A 24,019-nucleotide genomic window follows, 5' to 3' on the forward strand; every position below is an offset into this window, starting at 1 on the left:
GAAATTGCTCCTCAGCAACAAGACAGTTTGCTGTATAAAATAGCTTCCTACACATTCAAGTGTTCAATGGCCCGCACGGCCGGCACGCTGCGGCACGCTGCAGCCGGCGCACCGCACTGATCCGATGGCAGGAGCCAGGAGCCAGGTGCTTTTCCTGGTCTCCCATGGGGTGCAGGGCCCAAGCACCTGGGCCATCCTCCACTGCACTCCCTGGCCACAGCAGAGGGCTGGCCTGGAAGAGGGGCAACCGGGACAGAATCCGGCGCCCCAACCGGGACTAGAACCCAGTGTGCCAGCGCCGCAAGGCAGAGGATTAGCCTAGTGAGCCGCGGCGCCAGCCCAAGTGTTTCTTTTTCAATTGTGCTCTATTAGGTGAGCTTTGTGTAATAATCACAAATGCAAATGCCTACTGAGTTGAAAAGGTAGCACAAATACATGAATCTGTCTGGTAATATAAAATAAGTGGAGCAACATTATGTGAATTTGACAGTGCGTTCCTACTCCTTAGAAAGCGATGAACTACTCATTGCCACCAGACTGCTGTATCTGGGCCCCTGCAGGTGCTATTCTGAAACTCTTCTTTATGTCCTTCAGGCTATATTTCAGGGCAGATTTTTAGTTGTACATAGATTCTTCTGGATAGATGTAGTGGTACAAAGAACATTGATAGTTTCATGTGCTTTCACAGAAAGCTCTAGAATAAAAGAACTTTTCCTAAAAGTTATAATGAAGAAGAAATATTAGAAGTAATAGGTTGAGAAGTCTAGATTCTAAGACAAAGTTTAATAATGCAGATGAAAATTATATGGGAAATATTTTTACCCCTGAGTCTACTAGATAGCAGATAGTGTCCTCATTTGTAGCTTACGGCTGCCTAAGAAATTTGGAAGTGTGCTCAATTATGCTTGTCCAGCCATGGAGAACAACCCGGTTGACTTAGTTGCTGTTTTATTTTCACGATGGTAAAATATAAATCTGAATAGTTGAAGTGTTTGCACAGATTTATTTTGCCTTCCTGGAATATGACTTTGCTATTTGTGCAAGTTTGCAATGGTGTTTACTTTTCCTTTTGCTTATTGTGCTAGTGATTTTATATTCTATTACTGTGAGATGATAATGATTTTTTACTGTCATACATAATTTTTACTTAAAATATTTTCCATTTTACTATCATATTATTTGTATTACTGCTGTTACAACAGAATACCACAAACTTGTTAATATAGAGAATAAAGAATTAATTTAAAATAAATTTATAAAGAAAGATGAATTATTTTTCAGTATTCTAGAGTCTTGGAAGTCCAATATCAAGTTTTCGGCATCCCAGAGGTCTTTGCATCCTAACATGGCAGAGTACATGATGTGGCAAAAGACGATGTGAGATGGGGCCTCACTATTCTAACAAGGGTCACTCCCATGATAATTATTCCACATTAATTCATCCATGAGGGTAGAGCTCCCAAGATATCTCCTCATAAAGGCCCCACCTCCCTGTACAGTAGCAGTTAAATTTCAGTGTCAGTTTTGGAAGCGATATTCAAACCACTGCAAAAGATTTCAATTTGCATCCTTATATCTATAGCCTATGGATTTTGTAACTTCATAATGTCAGTAAGATCCAGTTAAAATAACTGAGATATACTAAGTGTAAGAAATTAGTAAACTGGTGCCTGAGATATAGAGGTCACCAGGAAAGGCTCCTTCCTCCTCCACTAATTTTGCTCTTATATAAGGGAAAATGAGGTATACAGTTATTATAATCAAAGGAAAAATCTTGGTCAATATAGAGGTATGGCTGCTGCCATGGAGGCAGTGTTACAGTGGAAGCAAAAGCACCTGCAGGAAGCAAACAAGGAAGACAGTTTATCAGATTGGCTGGAAAAATAATTGGTATGTGTGGGTAACAGTTGGCTGTGATGCTGGGAAGGCATATTGGGACTATATTGTGTGAGGATTCAGATGACAGATCATATGTCTGCTTACTTTTTTGATGTGAGAAAATTAAATTTCTTTTAAAGATATTGTGTTTTCAATAATAATGCTACTCAGTATACTTTATGAGACTATGCAATATATCTCTACCCTGCATGTCCATTCATACTAGGTTAATAACTATATCAATTTGAACTGAATATTTATTTCATGATCCCATTGAGTGACACAACCGTATTTATTGTTTTTGATAGATAATGTTTCCAGAAAATATTGGTCTAAGTTACTAAGGCTGATATGAATTCATAAAACTACAATATAATAAGTCTAAAAGGAATAATTATGCCTTTTATACCTTTACTCAATATTAAAAGACATAGACTAGCATTTATCATTATTTACAGGTTTTAATAACTCAATCATGAGAGGTACCAGAATGAATATATTAGAAGATTTTACTTTTCTTTGTGGTATCTAAGGATCATCATAAACAACTAGAGAACTTTTTAAGCTCCAGTTTATATAAGTAGCGTAGAAATACTTCTTGTAGCTATGTTTATTATATTCCTAGAGCAATGTCAATAATGGTAAGGGACCACTGTCTAAATGAATAGCATGTATTTATATCTTATATTTAAAATGCAGTTATAAAAGTTTAAATATAGTTATTGCAAATTATTTTGTAATTGTGTACTTAAATTTTTCAAGTTGCACATTCACTTGCCATTTTCTAGAACTTTTGTAAAATGTTCGTGACATCATTTTGTGGATTGTAATTATACCAACTAATTACAAAACTGAGCATATTTACATCAATTACATAATTAGTTATAATTAGACCAAATAGGCTAATTATGCAATTAGAAAATGATCAACTCAAAATTCTTTTTTGCAAATTACTGAAATTCTCATGCAAAAATCTCCCAACATCACAGAATATCAAATTTATGTGGCTAAAAAAATCAAATTAATGTTATGTCATAAAGCAGTTGTAGATAATAAGGTATTAACCATGTACAGAATCACATATAAACATACATAACATTTGATAACATGTATCTGCGTGTGTATATATAAATAATGGTATTTTCTATTGCTATACCTCATGCTATATTTTTATAATTGTATTCTACATCATTTCCAGAAGTGGTTTATTAAGTGGGTAGGCTTCCAATTCTTATTTATGTCTGCCTACTGTATTTTTAATTTCTTAAACAGACTGTCTATATTAGTCCTTAATCTCTTTACATGATGTATAAGTTAATCCTATTTTTAATTTAGTAGACAGTTTTACATGGGTCCTATAGTCTCCTACCTATTGATATTTTATTTTCTGAGTAGGAAAAATAATTATTTTAGATGACCCAGAATGATTTTGCAGTCTCATTCATGGTGGCTGAATATTTGGAAATTGCAGATTTCAAGAATTTTCTTTCTTTCTTTGTCCTAATATGGACATTTTGCTACTGTGTTCTGAAGAATTAAGTAGAGTATGTGTATGCAAACCATTGTAATCTTTGGAATATACTTGTTGGTTTTTAAAGAATGGGCTTCAACTCAAAGAGTAACATAATTCTTTTTGTAAGCTCTAAAGTATCAATATTACTGCCCACTTGTATCCTTTATTTTGGGGTGGCATAAATGCCAAAAGCACTCTTGACAATAAAAATTTCAGGTATACAAAATGTTTCACAAATGTATCCATTAAAAAAGTGACCTCTGCAATTTAATGGCCATAATTTCATTGATATTGTTTATAATATATTTGATTATTTTATAATTATTTCTCTTGAGGATTTATTTCCACTTATATTCTCTTGTCCATAATTGGCTTCTTAATTCTTTATGAATGGCCCATAGCTTACATTCATAGATCTGTCTGTTTTAATATTTTTATTTGTATAAAGCAAATAAATATACAGTTTTAAGAGTATAATACTATTTCCCACCCTACCCTCCCTTCTTTCTTCACTCCTTTCTTATTCTTCTGTTAATTTTTATAATCCATACTTTCAATTTTCTTTATAATCACAAGCTTAAACTTCCACTAGATAAAAAATCCAGGAAGTGGTAACTAGAAAAACCACTGTTCCTCAGGAGTATAGACAATGGCTAAAACAATAATCAAGTCTCAAAATGTCAGTTTTGCTCATAGAGATTGCATTTTTTAAAGATTTATTTATTTATTTATTTATTTGAAAGGCAGAGTTACACAGAGAGAGAAGGAGAGGCAGATAGAGAGGTCTTCTACCTACTGGTTCACTCCCCAGTTGGCCACAATGGCCGGAGCTGTGCCGATCTAAAGCCAGGAGCCGGGAGCTTCTGGGTCTCCCACATAGGTGCAGGGGCCCAAGGACTTGGGCCATCTTTTACTGCTTTCCCAGGCCATAGCAGAGAGCTGGATTAGAAGTGGAGCAGCTTTGATTAGAACTTGTGCCCCTATGGGAAGTGGGCATGGCAGGTGGTGGCTTTATCTGTTACACCACAGTTCAGACCCCTACATTACATTTTTGAACTCTGTATATTAGTTTCCATAATTGGGGAAAGCATGATTTTTTTTTCTTTGGGGGCTGACTTATTTCATTAAGAATAATGGTCTCCCACTGCATCTATTTTGTTGGGAAGACAGGATTGCATTCATCGTTATGGATGAATAGTATTCCATGATGTACATATACCAAATTTTCATTATCCAGTCATATGTTGATAGATATATGGGTTGCTTCTATATCTTAGCTACTGTGAGTTGAGCTATTATAAACATGAGGGTACTTGTACCTCTTTCATATGCTGATTTCATGTTCTTTGAATAAATTCCCAAGAGTAGAATGAGTGGGATATATGGTAGATCAATTTTTAAATTTCTGAGGAATCTCCATACTGTCTTCTATAATAGTCGTACTAGTTTACATTCCTACCAACAGCATATTAATGAACCTTTTCTTCCACATCCTCGTCAGCAATTGTAATTTTTTTTTTTTATTTTTGGATGATAGCCATTTTCACTGAGATAAGGTGAAACCTCATTTGGTTTTTATTTGCATTTCCCTGATGGCTAGTGATCCTGAGCATCTTTTCATGTGTCTGTTGGCCATTTGTATTTCATTCTAAGAACAATACCTGTTCATGATCTTAGACCATTTCTTAACTGGATGGCTTGTTTTGTTGCTGCTGAGTTTCTTGAGCTTCCTATATATACTGGATAATAGTCCTTTTACTGATGTTTAGTTTGCTAATATTTTCTCCCATTCTGTCAGTTGTTTCTGTTGACTGTTTCCTTTGCTGTACAGAAGCTTCTTAGCCTGATGTAATCCCATTTTTGTGTTTTTGCCTTTATTGTCTGTGCTCCTGAGAGGTTACCTAAGAAGTCTTTGCCTATACCAGTATCTTGTAGTGTTTGCCCTATGTTTTTGTCTAGTAATTTGATGATCAGTTCTTAGGTTTAGACCCCTGATCCATTGTTGAGTTGATTTTTGTATAGATTGTAAGGAAGGGGTCTTGTTTCATATTTCTGCATGCAGAGATCCAGTTTTCTCAGCACCACTTGTTGAAGAAACCATCCTTTATCCAGGGAGTTATTTTAGCTTGTAAAAGCTTGGTTGGTTGTATACTTGTAGATTAATTTTAGGGGTCTCTAATCAGTTCCTTTGGTCCACATGTCTATTCTTGTGCCAGTACAAGACTCTTTGGATTTTGACTGCTAAGTATTATGTCTTGCAATCTGGTATTATAATACCTCCAGTTTTATTTTTCTTGTTTGGAATTGCTTTACCTCTTTAGGGTCTCTTGTGATTCCATACGAAATTTAGGGTCATTGGTTTCTTTATCTGAGGAGAATATGGTATTTTGTTTGAGATTGCATTTAATCTAAATTGCTTTGGGTAGTACGAATGTTTGTATATGATACTAGTTCTTCCAATCCATGAACATGGAAGATTTCCATTTTTATGTCATATTATTCTATTTCTTTCCTTAATGTTTTATCATTTTCATTGTAAAGATCTTCTTTTTTTAAAAAAAGATTTATTTATTTTACTTGAAAGAGTTACACAGAGAAAGAGGGAGAGGCAGATAGAGAGGTCTTCCATCTGCCGGTTCACTCCCCAGTTGGCCTCAATGGCCGGAGCTGTGCCGGTCCTAAGCAAGGAGCTAGGAGCTTCTTCCTGGTCTCTCACGCAGGTGCAGGGGCCCAAGGGCTTGGGCCATCTTCTGCTGCTGTCCCAGGCCTTAGTAGAGAGCTGGATCGGAAGTGGAGCAGCCGGGACTCGAACCGGTGCTCATATGGGATGCCGGCACTGCAGACAATGGCTTTACCCGCTACAACACAGCGCCAGTCCCCAAGATCTTTCATGTAATTGGTTAAATTTACCCATTTTGTAGCCTACTTTTATGTTAAGATTTTTTTCCATTTCTATCACTTCTATTGGAATCGATGTATTTCAGTAATGTTCAATGAAAGCTATTCTTTTCCTATTATTTACTTCTACTCATTTGACAGCAGTCAAACCACTGTACAAACGGCAGGGATTAGAATTCAAATGAAGTTATCTCCAATAATGTAAAACACATGATGAATGCAATTATGAATGCAATTAATGTAAGTGGCATAAAACACACATAAGCATATATACAAATACTAGTGATATAGGTAAATAGCAACTTTGAAAATGAAAGCTTATAAGAAGAAAGATTTTTAGAGGCAGGCTCAGTGGTAAGAACTTTTAGCTTGAAAACCGTTTCTTGAAATAATGTTTGCTAGGTAATTCTCAAAATGACTGAAGGGGAAGGCTGTTTGGTATAACAGACAGTACGGTTGGTGGAAATCATGTTAAAAATACTTTCCATGAAATAAAACACAAGCCTGGTTGATAAAAGTCAGATGAGTTTAGTAGCATGAAACACAGCCTAGGTAACTTTAGGATAAAGGAATATCTACTCTCCCAGCCCACCCACTCTGGCTTTTTCCCATCTCAGAGGTTTCATATCATTCCATGCTCACCTCAGTTTGGGAAGTTAGTCTCATTGGGCAACTCAACGTTAGTTTTATTTTAGTCTCCAGAGTTGTGGTTTCCTGTGCCATGCTGTGTCACTCATCCCTCACCTGTCATTCTGGTCCTTCAGGTTTCAAGTCAGATATGACTTCTGTAGGCATGCTTCCCAAACTGTCGCATCTGAAATAGCTTAGTATACTACTTGCAAATTTCTCTGTATTTAGTTATCTGATACCACTTAAGTTGCTTTAAATTCATCCTCTGTTTAGATATAAGTATACATATTGAAAAGCTATTTAAGTTATTATTTGAGAGGCCAGGAGTGGTTGAGAGAGCCTCTGATATAGAACAACCCCCAAAACTGATTGGAGGAATTGCTATAGAACCCCCAGAACTGTTTCTGCTCATCCAGTGCACAGAAAACCAATCACTGACATTGGATTGGTAGAAGAAAAGAGATGTCAGTTACAAAGCACAGAGCAAGGAGCTAAGCAGCTGTTGCTTAATTCCCAGTCTCCCACAAGGGGTTGGGGTGAAGGTTCGTTTGGGTTGCAATAGGGATGAGAGGTGTGTGTCCAGCATGTGTCCAGTTTCCTGATTGGTTGATAGTCCCTCCCTTTGATTAGCCTGAGAGATCATGTTTAGGGAATTTTTACTATGCCCAAGTGGGCTTTAGTCTCTGTGGGCTATATTGAGGTGGTAGTTACTTTCTGTCTTGTACCAGGAATTATCTGAAGATAAACCTCTCAAGACAATAGTGGCAATCAAGGTATTATCTACTGGAGAAGCAAATGATCTTCTCAGTCAGGTGATTTGAAACTTGCAGAGCCAGTCTATAGTACTCCTTCAATTAGTGAGTTAATTTTAGTAAGTGGTTGATTTACTTTCAAAAGGCTGGGCAAGAACACTTCAAGATAAGGGAGGGGAGCTCAGCAATTGGGCTTGATGGTATTTAGCATCTACATTCAAGACTTTGTTTAGAGGCTCAGTTTCACTTTCATTAGCAGATGCACTCCTAAATTTTCCATACCAGCAGGGGCTGGGCCAAGCTGTTGCCAGGGGCCTGGAACTGAATCTAGGTCTCTCCCATGGGTGGCAGGGACTCAACTACCTGAGCCATCACCTCTTACCTCCCATACTTTCATCAGCATGAACTCAGAATTGGGAGGGAGGCCAGAAGAATAACTGAGGCACTTGCTTGTGGGATGCAAACACTGAAATTCGCATGTTAACTGCCAGGGTAAACATCTCCTCTGATGAATTTTTACAACAATCATATCCCTCTTAGTAGCATGAAAATCAAGAAAAAGAACTTTTGAGCCAATCACCCACCCCACTGCTGTAGTTAATTTTAATTCAGCAACTGGCAACTTATTAAAATTTGCTAGCATGTGCCCTAACTGGCATGAGTTTTAAAAAATTGACTTTCCTTGGTGTAATTTTATTTTTTTACATTGAACAAGAAGGTATATGAATGTTATATATTAATGTTAGCCATCGCAAAACACACCGAACACCGGAGTAAGGGAAAGGGTTTATTGGGGAACACCCAACAGACCGGAGTGAAGGGGCGGCGAAGGAAAAAGAGAGAGAAAATAAGAGAGAAACAGAGAGGAGAGGAGCTAGCAAGGAGAGAAGATAGAGCGGAGAAGAGGAGAGAGGAGAGCAGAGCCAAGAGAGCACATGTTCAGGAATAGGCCCTTTTAAAACTTTGCCTGAGGGCGGGCAGGGAAGCAGGAGCATCAAGTCCCATAAGGATGGGGGTGGAGCCTGGCTCAGGTAGCTGGGCCTTGCGGCCACCTGGCTAAAACTGAGCCAGTTTCTTAACAATGAAAGTTAGCAATATATCATTTCTGCTAGGCCCTGTGAAAATATATGAACAAAGAAACAAAATAGAGAAGAATCACATAGTCTACAGCTGGTTGTTAGTGAGATAATATTTACAGAGAGGGCAGAAAAATGAGAACGCAATGAGGATGAAGCAAGAGTTATAGCAGGGGCTGGCATTGTGGTGTAGCAGGGTAAAAGCTGCCAGCTGCGATGCCAGTGTCCCATGTGGGCTGGTTGCTGTCTTAGCTGCTTCTGTTCTGATCTAGATCCCTGCTGATGGCCTGGAAAAAGTGTGAGGAGTCAAATGGGTTAATAGGCAGTCTGGAAATTGAGGGTAGAGAATGTTCCCTTCACCAAGTCATCTTAAGCAAGATCAAAAGTGGCCTCCTTCCTTAGGAATCTCCAGATTTACCATGAGAATAGCAAAGGGAGTGGCGATTCCATCCTCCTAAGCCCACAGTTTATTCTGAAAACAAAATACCTATCCTGCCCTTGAGCAAGCCAGACAGGATAAAGGATTGTAAATCAAGTCTTTTCTTGGGTTTGCTCCACCTTATTGATTGAGTTTCTTTCCCAAAATTGTACTTAAAAAGCCTTTTCCCACCAACCCCTTTGGGATTTTTCCTCTCTTGAAAGCCCACCTCTATGCCACTTTGGCTGGAGGTCTTTGACTCTAATAAATCTTGCTTTTTTAAATCTCTCTGCTTGTCTGGAAATTTTTCTTCCATGTGAGACAAAGAACCGAGCTCTGCCACTGTTTTCCCATAACAAAAAGCAGCAGAAGATGGCCCAAATGTTTGGGCTCCTGGATCTTGGCCCACAGTCCTGGCCTTTTCAGCTAAATAGAGAATAAACCAGCAGTTGGAAGATCTCTCTCTGTCTCACCTTCTCTCTCTGTATCTCTGCCCTTCAAATAAATGAATTTTTTTAAGAAAAGGATTTATTCAAGAGAGAAAGAGTGAATAAGCACGGTCCAGAAGCCACGCGCAGAACAAGAGATGCTCCCAGGTTATTAGTCCCTTTTATAAGGTAGGCATTGGTGTTCTAGTTGAATATACAAAGAGGACAGAGTTTAACATGAGTGAGGCTTTCTGGGAGTTTCCTGGTGCCTCCGGCCAAAGCTCAACTTCCACATGGCCATCCTTCCTGGTTCCAGATGGGACATCCCTGCCTCATGGAAACTGGCCATACTGGATTGCCAGGTATGAGAGTAAAGATGCAATGCAGGGCTACACAGACATTATGAAGAAAAAAATTCCTACTTCGTTTATCCCTACTGTAGGACCCCAAAAGCGGTGTCCTTTTGTGACGACCCCAGAAACACAGACTCCAGACCAGACGATGCAAAAGGCAGGAGGCAATTTTATTTCATTTGCGCAAATGGGCCCTCTACTGCTGCAAGCAGCGAGCAAGAGAGAGGAGCCCCGAACAATCATTTTACACAGTTTTTAAAGGGCAAAACCACAAAATTAACATACTATAGGGTGGCGTAAGTTTATTGGGCAACTACAAGGGGAGGAGGTCGTCGAGGAGGAGGAGAAACGGGGGACTACGTGCCCTACGTGTCTTAGCTTGGATATGGGGAGGGGGTCCTTGAAGAGCAGAAAGGGGTGGCTACGTGCCCTACGTGTCTCGCGGTTTCTTTGTTAAGCTTGAACAAGCACAGGGGAGGGGGCTTAGGTGCATACCAGGATGTTCTGTCGCCCTTATCTCTGGGTAGTAGCCCTTATCTCTGGGTAGTAGCTATCTGCTTTCTCTGTGAACTTAGTTTACTCCCCATTTCCCAGGACTGTTTTATTAAGGCCTTTTTTATGGCGGCTCTTGGCTCCTTTCACTACCTAACTCCCTGCCTGGTTCGTCCATATCACCATTAAGACACATATTTATTGAGCAATGGCTTTGAGAACTTCCCCACATGTTAATGGAGATGCAGGGTTCCTCTCCCCTCAGTGGCCTTACAGTTTGCTTAAGGAATATGAGTCAGCACACCGCGTGATTCCTGGTAACCAAACCTGAAAGGTGAGTCCTGAAGAGACGCTATAGTATACAGATGCAATAAGTACTCTAAAGGAAGAGAACTTACTGATAATTGATGAGGTCTGAAAGGGCATCACAGAATACATTTTTTAAAGCAATTCAGATAGCAACAGAAAATTATTCAGAACAAGAACTGGGCAGTGGTTTCTTTTTTAATGGCAAAATGTTAGAAGTCATAAAGAAACACCTCAAAATACTGACATAAATAAATGGATGAAAAATGGAGAGTTTATTTGTGGAATAAGGACAAAGTAGTTTTGCTGGACTACATAGGTTCTCAAATGACAACCTGAGGGTTTAGAAATGACCTTTCATTAAAGGAGAGTTATTTGTGATTTTCCAGCATTCAAATGACATGATAAAACCTTGGCTAGTAGCAGCATACTGAGGGATTACGCTAAAGAGAGCTGCAGTTCCTAGCATTAAGCCACACATTACCTTCACCAGAATAAGTACTCAAGCAGTATTTGTTAAGCCAGTGGTTGTTCAGGTTCTAAAGCAAGCATCATGCCTCTAGGATAGGAAAAGACTCTTTGTGAAAGGAAAATGACAACATGAGTCCACTGCAGTGCCGTCGATGCGTTTAGGGGCATGAGACTCGGTGGAGAGGACACGGATGATACCAAACGTTCTGAATCTGGGCTTGGGAGAGTGTTGGTGGCTATCATTAGAAAACCCATGGGAGGCGGCAGGATCAATAAATGCAGTGAGACGCAGAACCCACTGAGTTGTTATCACGTTGTCTGCTCTGGCTCTGCAAGAGTCTATCAGTTTTCAGAGGACATGAAATGAAAGTGGAGGTCAGAGGTGGAGATAGAAATGTGGGAGAGCCCCGCGTGCTCAGTGGCAAATCCAGAAAGAGAAAAAAAATCTATCTATCATCTATCTATCTATATCTAGAAACAGAAGAAAAAAATTCAATATTTTCTTCCTTTGCAAAGTAGGAAGTGTGCTGTATGTGTTTTTTTCTCCCCCTTGGGGGGATGAATAAAGTAGGAAAAAAAAGTCAATAAAAGAACAAACAGAAGAATTGCCAAAGGGAATTAGAAAACCTGAATAGGAGGTGGCCAAAAGCTAATCACAAGCAAACAGTGCAATCAGGAAGAAAGAAAAAAGCAGTAGAAGCTAGAATTTATTAATTACAATGCTATTGGTTACTTTTGCAAGTAATTTGTTTTTTTTATTTGCTCAGAGTTTTGCCAGCTGTGTATGCACTGGTGCTAACTGAAACTATGCTAATGGGTTAGATTCACTAGGAGTGTATCAGAAGAAGATTGCAGACTTAAACTTGTGTAGTAGATATAAAATGAACTGGAGAACAACCAAGAAATGGCTAAATTATTCTATCTATAACCATCTACACATGAGGGGCTGTCAAGGTAACAAAAGTAATGTTAGAAATAAGCAGAGAGGTATGGATACATAAAAAAGAAAGGGATTTTAACCAAAGAGTGTCATTTAGGATGTTTGCAGATACAGTTCCAGTGTTGGCATTGAAAAGTAATATCAAGAAAATGTAAATTAAAGAACAATTGACCCTTGAAAACAGAAAAAATAATCACTGACTATAATTAATTTGTTGTCAAAAAGACTTCATCATTAAATACACATTCTGTTTTTTTTTTTTTTAATTGATTTATTTATTTTGAAAGTCAGAGTTCCAGAGATAGAAGGAGTAACAAGAGAGATTGATCTTCCAACTGTTGGTTTACTCCCCAAGTGGCCACAGTGGCCAGTACTGGGCCAGGTTGATGCCAGGAGCCATTAACTTCATGCAGGTTTCCCATGTGGGTGGCAGGCAACAAAACAGGTTATCTTCTGCTGCTTTTCCCAGGCCCTGATCAGGGAGCTGGTTTAGAAATGGAGCAGCTGAGACACAAACTGGCACCTATATGGGATGCCAGCGCTGCAGGAGTGGCTTAACCTGCTATACCATAATGTCAGCCTCTAAATACACATCTCTCTCTTTCTCTCTCTCTCTCTCTCATTTTACACTTTGCTCTTTTTTTAAATTTTTACAATGATGTACTTTCAGTTTATTTTATAATCATAAGCTTAATCCTCCACTAAGTAGAGAATTCAACAAATAGAAAAAAAAATAAAAAAACATTGTTGCTCAACAGTAGACACAGGGGCTATAAACAGTAATCAAATAAAATTTCAATTTTGCTCGTATACATTACATCTTTTTGTACTGAGTTACCACAAATCAGGGAAAACATTTGTCTTTTTGCTTCTTGATGATACTGTTCATTCATCTTTGTAAATACTTAGGAATAGTTATAACAATGTGATTGTTTTTGGAATATTGGCATAATAAACTTTTTAAGAAAGGTTACAGATGGATTATTTTTGCTGTAATTTATGTAATTTTATGATACTCTTGTATTGCATTATGTATGTGCTTGTATATATATATCTCTATATATCTACCTATCATTTATATTTCTGTTGATTTTCACTATTTCCTTTGATATGATTCAAGCTTTGATTTAATATTCTGTCTGGGCATATTTCCACCTAAAATTAAAAGGGTAAACAAAGCAAATTGTTACTGGAGGAATATATAAATATCTATTGATTACCTGTAATGTAGTAAATACATTCTCTTTTATACACTTAATCTATAATTATATTTCATTTGTTTATTGAGTTCATAGCAGGTGCCCTCTGGGGTAATAATCTGTATAAAGCAAAGCCATGGATGATGTAGGCACAGTACTTTGAATTGTGAAAGTATTGATTTTAAGAATGGCTCCTCTGTACAAGTGCTTGGCTATTACCAGAATATAGCGCTGGGGGCAAGGCAGATAAAATTCCTCCTTCCAGGTACTCAGTGGCAAGGGGAAGGAATCTGGCAGAAAATAAATCCATTACCCAAGTAAGTGTAAAGATGCAACTGTTAGAAACAGAAGGGTATCTCATAAAAAGGAATCACTCCTATTTCGGAAAGTAAGAAGACTTGACATGAAAGTGAGGCATGTTGGCATCCAAGAATGAGATGGAGTTGATAGACAGGAAGAGCCAGGTATATGTGAAAAGGGTCTATGAAAGGATGAAGCTGGCCATGTCCTGGGCTCTAAGAGAAGCAAGAAGAATGTGCATCGTATAGCACTGTCAGCCACGTTCCTAGTACTGTGTTTTCTTTGTAAGAACAATATCAGGCCTGGCTCTGTGGCGTAGTAGGTTTAACCTCCACCTACGGCATGGGCATCCCATGTGGGCACTGATTCAAGTCCCAGGTGCTCCACTTCCAATCCAGCTCCCTGCTGGCCTGGGAAAGCAGCAGAAGATGGACCAAATGCTGAGGCCCCTACACACAGATGGGATATCCTGAAGAAGCTCTTGGATTCTGGCATTGCATCAGCCCAGCTCCAACCTTGTGGCCATTTGGGGAGTGAATGAGTGGATGGAAGACTTCACCTTCTGTCTCAACTTCTCTGTCTGTAACTCTTCAAATAAACTTATTTTTCAAATCAATCTTTAAACAAAAAAGCAATTGCAAATCATTCATGTGATTTAGTGAAGAGATGATATGATCAGATTTAATATTTTTAAGAAGTGTGGAAAGTGATAACTGTGGGGATGGATATATGTTAATTAGTTTATTGTGAGGATTACTTTGCAATGTATAAGCATATCAAAACATCATGACGGATGGCCATCTCCACGGCTCACTTGGCTAATCCTCCGCCCATGGCGCCAGCACACGGGGTTCTAGTCCCTGTTGGGGTGCCGAATTCTGTCCCGCTTGCTCCTCTTCCAGTCTAGCTCTCTGCTATAGCCCAGGAAGGTAGTGGAGGATGGCCCAAGTCCTTGGGCCCTGCATGGGAGACCAGGAGGAAGCACCTGGCTCCTGGCTTCCGATCAGTGCAGCACATTGGCGGTAGCAGCCATTTAGGGGGTGAGCCAACGGAAAAGGAAAACCTTTGTCTCTGTCTCTCTCTCTCTCACTGTCTAACTCTGTCCAAAAAAAAAAAAAAAAAAAAAAAAAAGCATCATGTTAGGTTCCTTAATATATATGATTTGTATTTGTCACCCATACTTCAGTAAAGCTGAAAATATTCCTAGTTGAAATATGGATCATTTTGTCTCCTCTAATCCTTAAACTGTAAAGACAATCAGGAGTTTTTCATCTGAATGGAGGATTAAGGGCATTAGAATCCAAAAATAAAGAAAGAAAGAATAGTTGAGATGGTATATATGTAATCATTAAAACGATCTAGTTGAGACACTAAACATGTAAATATAAAGTTATAATTGAGTCTAAGATTCCTCATAGATTAGAGAGGATAGTTTAGAGGATGGATTAGAGAGGCAACTGATTTTAGAGGAATAGATTTAAAGTCCAGTTTAGCTGTTTGTGAAATGATAAAATGGACACGTTGAAGCAAAAATTTGGTATATGCATCTGAAATTCATGGTAGAATTCTAAAATATAGATACAGACTTGGAAGTGAGGCATGACAATAAGGTTTGTCATATAAATTGATCAACAAGGGGAACAACACTTATGGAAATTTTATAAAATTTGTTTAAGTGTGGAACAAACACAGCTTCTGGGAATACCAGTAGTTCGGTGGTAAGAAAAGGAAGAAAAGCAGAATAATCTAAACTGTAAGTGTCTCAGAGATAGGAGGGGTATTACCACCTCATTCAGAAAGTTTCTGAGTAATTTTTACAAAACGTTTCTGAGTAGCTAGCTCTATTATAGGGTATGAGAATTCTCTAACACAAGGGGAAGTATTTTAAATATAAGTTCTAGAAACACAGAGACTTCTGAATATATTTGTGTGGGATGCAATTATATTTGTATAGAAAAATGGACACATTTCCTAAAGAAAATTAAAAATAATGAGTTTTTGCTTAATTTACTTAAGAAAATTTTAAAGGTGGACCTGTTTGAAGATTGCATTTTGACAGTGAATCAAATAATTTTGTCCACAATGCCCATGCACACTGAAGTAGAGGTTTATTGGACACATCTGGGAAATTGTGCCAGTGTCTGGACAATTTTTTTTTTTTTGCAGTGCACATGATGTCTTTAAATGTTAAGTCGGCCGGCGCCGTGGCTCAATAGGCTAATCCTCCACCTTGCGGTGCCGGCACACTGGGTTCTAGTCCCGGTCGGGGCGCTGGATTCTGGCCCAGTTGCCCCTCTTCCAGGCCAGCTCTCTGCTATGGCCCGGGAGTGCAGTGGAGGATGGCCCAGGTGCTTGGGCCCTGCACCAGCATGGGAGACCAGGAGAAGCACCTGGCTCCTGGCTTCGGATCAGCGCGGTGTGCCAGCCGCGGCGGCCATTGGAGGGTGAACCAACAGCAGAAGGAAAACCTTTCTCTCTGTCTCTCTCTCTCACACTATCCACTCTGCCTGTCAAAAAAAAAAAAAAAAAAAAAAAAAAATTAGGTCACTAAGTATTCCAATCTTTCTTCTCTTTCTTTTTTTTTTTTTTAATTCTTTTTTTTAAATTTATTTGAAAGGAAGAGTTACAGACAGAAGGAGAGACAGATAGAAAGGTCTTCAGTCCACTGGTTCACTCTCCAAATGGCTGCAACAGCCAGAACTGCGCCGATCTGAAGCCAGGAGACAGAGAGACAGATGCTTCTTCCCGGTTTCCCACATGGGTGCTGGGACCCAAGGACTTGGGCCATCTTCCACTGCCTTCCCAAGCCATAGCAGAGAGCTGGATTGGAAGAGGAGCAGCAGGGACTAGAACCGGCACGCATATGGGATGCCAGCGCTGCAGGCGGAGGATTAACCTACTGTGCATGGCACAGGCCCTCCAATCCTTCCTTCTTAATAGCTTGTGAAAGTATTGTAATGTTTAGGACTTTAGTTACTTTACCCCATTAATATGAAAGGAACACATTACCTAAAAAAAAATAACATTTTAAAAATTGCTACTCCAAATCTTAAGTCTGTGGACATTGTTTTGCCATCACCATAAGTAAGTAAGTTATAAGAGGGATGATTTTGAGATGGATTAATGAATTTAGAAGGCAAAGAAATTGCAAGGGCTTAATTTTAATAGGGCAAGGGGCAGGAGGTTTTTTTTTTTTTAATTGTTTCCATTACTGTTTATTTTTACCCTTTGAGCAATTTTTATGTGGTCTTTTCGGGTCCATCAAGAGTTTGTAAGATACTTCTGACTGCTTGCATGACTTGGGTCTCTCTGTGGTTTAGCAGATTTCCCTGGTAAACCTAACTCCCCAACTCCTGAATATAAAACAGCAAGAACATTAATAGTATAGAAGTACTTATAAATATTTCTTTCATTGGGTTTTAGATGTGTCACTTGTCACTTTCATATTTATGTATAAACATTTAATTATCTGTATTAGACATGTTTTATTAATTTTGTTCAAGTAACAGGGTTTTGTTTATTGATTCTTCCTCAGAATTTTTTCTTTCATAAAATTTCATGTTGAAGACTGTATAGATTATATTTTTTGTTGAATAAACTCCATTATTAAGTACACTGTCCTAATCATTGGATATAATTTGCATAACTATCACCAGAAATAGATTTGTCTCTCTTACAAGCTAGCTTGCAAAGAAAACATTATTAGTTTTCTTTGTAGACTATTGGATTTTATCTGAGTATATTAAATTGTTATTTTTTAAATGCAGAGTTCTTTTTAACTTCAGAGTATTTTTCATAAAAATAAGACAGTTTGCCACATTATAATAATGACTTGATACAATATAATGTTGTGTTTCATTCATTTATTCTGCTTACCATTGGCTTTTTCTAATGACCTTCTTTATATTTTCAGGGTGAAACAAAGATCTTAAAGCTAAAGAATCTTCGACCTCAGGACTATGCCAATTATAGCTGCATTGCTTCAGTGAGGAATGTGTGTAATATTCCTGATAAGATGGTATCATTTAGACTTTCCAATAAAACAGGTATGGAACTGTCTCCATGGAGTACATGTCTGTTATCTACAGATAATGTTTTAAAAGGCTCTTTAATATTCTTATAGGCCAAATAATTTCTATAGCATAGATAGGAACAAGAATCTTTTTTTCCCAGGAAATTCTGGGATAACTGAAAAGTTTTTTGTAAATGGACACAGTAACATTTCATAGCATGTATTCTATGTCATGCATTTTTATATATAGCATATAAGATTATAGTTCTTTAAATACTATGCATTCTACTCAGATATTTTTGAAAAATATTGGACTCTTCAAATAAAAACTCAAAAATCTTTTTTACTCTGTTTCAAGTCAAGAAAAATAATTGGTAATTTCAGGTAGGTGTGTTTAGGGCAGTATTTTTGTGGAAAATATCAAAATATTAGCAAATCTACAACTTGCTAACCTATATTTGTAATACAGACATCAGAATCACTAAGCAGATTAGAGTCGCTACACAAAAAGCATGGGGAGCACATGAATGAACTGTCTTTTGTATGATCTTCTACAAAGACTCACCTTATTAAAGTAATATTTGAACTGATTTGGGAAAACTCCAATTTTCAATGCCAATTACATATTTATTTTCAAATAACTGCATTAAACTAAAGGACTTTAGAAATCCTTTTCCATTTAACAAAAGCTTCTAACCGTATAGACTTTTTTGTATCTCAGTCTTCGTTGTCCCTGCTTCTGTCTTCTTGTAGCTCCCCAATCTAGTTAAGCAAGTGACTGTCTTTCTTTGTTTCATTTCTTCATGAACACAGAAGTTGTAGGAAAGAATTAATAAGTTGATATGTATAAATGTTGTGGAATACACTTTTTTAGTTCTTCCAGCAAAGAACGGGTCAGTGGCTCCAACGAGCCCATTTGGTTGACAGACTGTATTGAGGGGAAAAAAAATGTGTGCACATGCATTGATATAGAAAAATGTATTCAACTGCTAAAATTTTGAAATGCTCATTCTTTTATTCATCAGAAATTTGTTGGACTCTTCTTATGGGAAATCAGTAATAGGTATAGGGATATTAGCTAACCCAGAGAACGCTCTGTTAAGTGTAAGATAGAGTCATTAGAGGAAAGTACCAGAACAGTATGGCTGAGAAAAGCAGGCTCTATCAAATAGAATGAGAAATGCTTTATAGAAATTATGTGGCAGAAAAATAGAAATACAAAATCTTAGTGTACCTAATACTTAAAAAAGGTTAATAACCCCATGTCACTTAACAAGAGGGAGTAAGAAATAAGGAAATAAGAAATGATTTAAAAGAACTGACAATAATTCTATTCTTGTTGGCATGAACTGTATTGTGAGTGTTTATAACTAATTTTGTTTATCTTAGTTTCTTTCATATATTTTAAAAATATACATGCCCCAAAGAGAAAAATTAATAATGAAATAAATACAGGTGCTGTGGTCTCCGTAAAGACTTGGCAATAGATTAAGGAAGAATAAAACCCTGGATTTATTTTAGCTGTATTACCACATTGCACTTGAGTAGTGCTTTATTTGTTTTTAAAATGTTTCATATTTGTTACAGCAGGTTATAACTACTGGGACATAAACAGGTATTTTAAAATAAATCATAGCTTTTTCTTTAATCTGATGTAACTAAGTAGCCTGTGCAGATTAAAGTATCCTCATTGGATTGTTTTGAGAGTGAACTAAGCTAACACACATGAAAATTATTTGAAGACTGAAATGCAATAAAATTCTTTTATGTTGCTGTGCTCTAGAAGTGTAGTGTTATTCTTTCCCAAGGCCCCACAGCTTGTAAGCGGTGGGGATAAGTTGATTCTATGTCTGAAGAGTTATTTTAAATAGAACATTGACCAGCTGTTCACCATTGTCATAGAACTGGAGCAAAAGGGTGTGAAACTCAGCCAGGGTGTTCTATTAGGACTATGTAAGTAGTTCTTACCTGAAAGTGCAAGGAGATGACCATAGAAGGTGACAGAATTCCTGAAATCTTTTTAAAGTAAATGGATCATTTCCTTTTGGAGGTGATTTTTAACAGTTGGCAGCTCAGAAAACAGATTCCTGACTACCTGTCACACAGAGGGCACGAGCCCTGTAGAGGTTATGTTTAAGCTTTTATACTTCTGCCCAGGCTTCATTTTTCAGGGTAGTGTGTACTCCAGTCAACCAGACCAATGAAAACTGCTATTATTCCCCTCTATAAACTACCTCATAACAATTTTAGATTGAGGTTTGGTACAAAAAGAGTATTAGAGTTACGGTGAATAATTTGGTGTAAAAACATAAGTTACTACCTTTTTGACTCTGCAGTCACTCATCAGGCAGGTCGTGTGTCTGTCTTATACTTTACAAATTCTAACCGGGTTTGCTTCAGCTCTTTTCCCATTCTGATAGTGCTCATAGTTGTAAGGGTTTGTGCATTCCAAACAGCTAAAATCGTTGCCCTCCAAGTACACTGGGAGTAAATTAAGCTTGGAGAATCTTTATGCAAGCAGGCCTTACATTGCCAGCTGAGAGCATGCAAGCTAGCTCATTGTTCTTCCAGAGAAAATGAATTACCATTGCCACTCCCCAGTGAGAGGCAGGGGCTCCATAGGAGTCTCTCTGTTATGACTCTCTCAGTAACATAGGTAAAATTCCCATATTTCTAACTCAGTTTGCAAAACATGGAGGGAAATATGTCCCTAATTGTACGGGAGAACATTTTATTGCCACTGTGTCGTATGTTTAGTACATCTCCTCCTCTGTAAAATCATGTATTAAGAAAAATACTGATTTTAGAAATTATCTTTCTAATAGAGTCAAATAATTGACTATTAAATATACTTTCAGCAAAAACAAAATTTTGTTTAAATTTCTCTACAAATAACTTTTTAATTGCAGTCAGTCTATAGACTTGATTTGCATAGTGCCCAAATGACATAGCATGTTCAGATGGAGGCAATGTCTGCTATGGGTAAGATTTTCTTGAAAATTTTTTTATTTGTTTTAAGAAATGTTTATTTTTCATCTACCTAAAAGGCAGGGAGAATGAGAAAGGGGAGGAAAAGGGATTGAGAGAAGGGGAAGGAGAGTGAGGGAGAGAGGGAAAGAAATGAAAGAAAGAGATTTCTCATCCCCTGATTCAGTCCACAAATGCCCCACAACAGGTAGACTCCATAGTGTCTCCCACGTAGGTGGCAGGTCCCAAAGCTCTTGAGCCATCATCTACTGCCTCTCAAGATGCCGTAGCAGGATGCTGGATAGTAATTGGAGGAGCCTAGACTGGAACCAGCACTCCTGTATGGGATGCAGAGTCCCAGGAGGTACTTAACCCATTGTACCACAATGCTCATCCCCTCAAAATCTTTATAGGGGAACCACTGCACCACAGATTATACTCTCTAGGGCCTATTCTCTATCTGTCAAATTACACTTTTTCCAGGATTGCATGACAATGTCTGTATCTTAAACAGGCTTAAATAATTAATGTGGATAATAATAAAATGTAGACTTTGTTATGTTATTTTGCATCCATCTATTCCATTATGTGAATAATAACTTGTTCATAGAAATCAATTTTTTTAGAATTGCTTGGAAAGCCCATGTCTAGATATCATTTATAGTCAGTGTCATCTATTGATTTACCAACAATGTATTTCGTAACTTTCCTACTGTGAATTGTCATTATAGTAGAACTTTAATTATATACAAGCCATAGAAAGCAACCAATAATCTGTTGGCCCCTGTTGATTGCTGGGCATACGGTGAAATTGTCTCCTGGGTCATTATGTATAATTCTCAATCTAGCTGTTCTAAGCCTTCCAGTCAAAGTTCATAGAGTGTTATGCAGTATGAGGTGCCATGCTTTCTTGTCTTGCACACCGATCAATTTACATTATGCTGTAGTGGGGTACACAAGAAGTTTTCATTGTTTTCCTGCACCCATTTAAAAGAAAACAGTTGGTGAATTTTTAAAGTAGCTGTTTTACTCATAGTTTATTAAAACAAGGCCCAATAAGATTTACAGATTTGGAATGTTAATAAATTATGTTAACTAAGTATAAATTATCTTAAATTTCTCAGTTTGTGTGTATTCGTAATGGGAAGGCACATAGGAATTATGATAGTAAATTTCATATATTTTAATTTATTTCAAACATGTTTGTGTCTTAAGATTTCAAAAGCAAATAAGAGTAAGTAAGTTACCTATGTTAGAACAGAAAACTTAAGTTATTACTTGCTTGGGCATTTATGATAAATTCCATAAAGAAATGGGACAGATGGGGCTCATTTTACTTATTAAGGTCTCTGATTTAGTCTACTCAACCTTACTGTCTGATTAGGATGTCTTCATTAAATGTTCGTTGCATAAAAGAACCAAGTCATCACAAAAGTGTTACTGATTAAAGAATGGGGGAAGCCTATGACCTTCTACTCTTCATTCCTCTGTTGTCTTTCTATTTCTTCTTTCTCATCTCACTCCCTCTTTCAATTCTTCAGTTTGTTACAATAAACTTTTCATGGGAAAATTTACAAGTTAAGAACCATCTTAGGTTGGATAACTCTTATCTGTTCTTACTCTTTTCCAGAACTCATAGATTAGTTGCAATAGAAGGGCCCCACAATTGCTGGGAACTTCAACATAAAACTCTGCATGCTGTGATCTATTCGTGGTAGTTCTTTTAACTAAGTTTTATAAGACATAAAATAATATCTCAGTTATAGTAATTTGATAGCTTTGAGTATGAAACAAACATATTAAAAATTTTCTCTTGATAAGATTTTCTCTTTGACATGGATACTCAGGTTAAGTGCAAAAGAAGTAATTTTGCTGTCACCTGCGCATAATACAGATTTCAGACATTTTCCTTAACCATATAGAATGTTTAGTTTCTTTTAGATGACCTCCATAATATCTATGTAATCAGCAACATCATTTATTAGAAACTACCTGTGTTATTTTACCAGTAATCTTAGTTTTGAAGAAAGATCATGAAGGTTGGTGAGAAATATGTAATGCTAATATGATACTGTTTTATGTTGGTCTACCATAGACTGAGTGGATTAGGTAATAGAAAGTCATGTTGTAGTTGTAGAGGCTACAAGAGCAAGAACAAAGCACATATAGGTTGTTCCCTGCGACACCTCTCTTCCTGACTTGCATTTGTCTACTTTCTTGCTCTGCCCTCAAATGACCTTTTTTTGTGTGTATGCGTGGAGGGAAAGAGGCAGAGCTTCAGTGTCCCTTTCTCTTCTCCTAAGGACAGCAGTCTTGTCACATTCTACATCATATGGAACTCAGAGTCCCTTCCTTGTGACCCCATTTAACCTTACTTGCATTCCTGAAAGGCCTCCTTCCTGACACAGTCACAGCTCAGCTCAGGATTCAGCATATGACTGTTGGGAGAGGGTACAAGTCAGTCCATAACTCTCCCAAATTGCTTGAAGTAGTCTGCATTTAGGTTTGCTTTTCCTTTAAAATGTCAAATATGAATTTATGGGTTAAAATAAGAAAGTTATTTGGACATTTTTAAAAGACCCGTTTTTCAATCGAAAGTCAACATAAAGAGAGAAAACTATTGGTAATCTTTATGACCATATAGTCTTAGCTTAGGGGAAGTAGGAAGAAAGCGACTCTAAAGGAAGAAGGAAGGATGACGCTTTAGTAAGTGACAAGCTTCATGTCGTAATTAATACTGTTAATTATGAAAGTCATATTTAAAATAGGGTCACAAATGATATGTGGGTAAACTTGTGTACATTTTTTTTCTAGTGGCAAAGTTAGTACATAAAATAATTAAAAATTGTTGACTTTTCACTTTTTTGTGTGCTAAAATGTTGGACATATACAAATGCTTTCCTAAATTTTTGAAAAAAAATCATTCAAACAGCAGAGACAGACTAATCTCTCATCTTCTGGTTCACTCCTCAAATATGTGCAACAGCCAGTCTTGAGTCAAGCCAAGACAGAGCCTGGGGATTCAATTAAAGTCTCCCCAGTGGTTGCAGGGGCCCCAATTACTTGAGCCATCACTTGCTGCCTTCTGGGGTGTACATTAATAGAAAGCCAGAATCGGAGGTGGGACTCAAACTGTGACACTCTGTTTAGGGACTCATATGTCCCAAGTGGTGTGTGCATCTCTAAGCCAAATCTGCCCATCTGATTTTATTTTATTTATTTATTTTTTAGGCGTAGATAACTCATTATCTGAACAACAGTATTTACTTCTATAGACACGAGTGGAAAGCAAAAAATGTTATTAGAATAATGGTGATATACTTTAGCTAGAAAACAAGATATCCCGTCTCTTTTGATCTCTTTTGCTTAGAATTTAAAATCAGAAG

General features: G+C 37.5%; 1 protein-coding gene across 1 annotated transcript in view; it reads left to right on the forward strand.

Moving 5' to 3' along the window:
• MDGA2 (MAM domain containing glycosylphosphatidylinositol anchor 2) overlaps positions 1-24,019 on the forward strand; it is an 896,755-nt gene that overhangs the window by 564,073 nt on the left and 308,663 nt on the right. Inside the window, exon 5 of the mRNA XM_008269620.4 lies at positions 17,568-17,700. Coding sequence (XP_008267842.3) covers positions 17,568-17,700 — 133 coding nt within the window. The remainder of the gene's footprint in view (positions 1-17,567; positions 17,701-24,019) is intronic.

The sequence above is a fragment of the Oryctolagus cuniculus genome, chromosome 12 (assembly GCF_964237555.1).
Source record: "Oryctolagus cuniculus chromosome 12, mOryCun1.1, whole genome shotgun sequence".
NCBI classification, from domain to species: Eukaryota; Metazoa; Chordata; class Mammalia; order Lagomorpha; family Leporidae; genus Oryctolagus; species Oryctolagus cuniculus.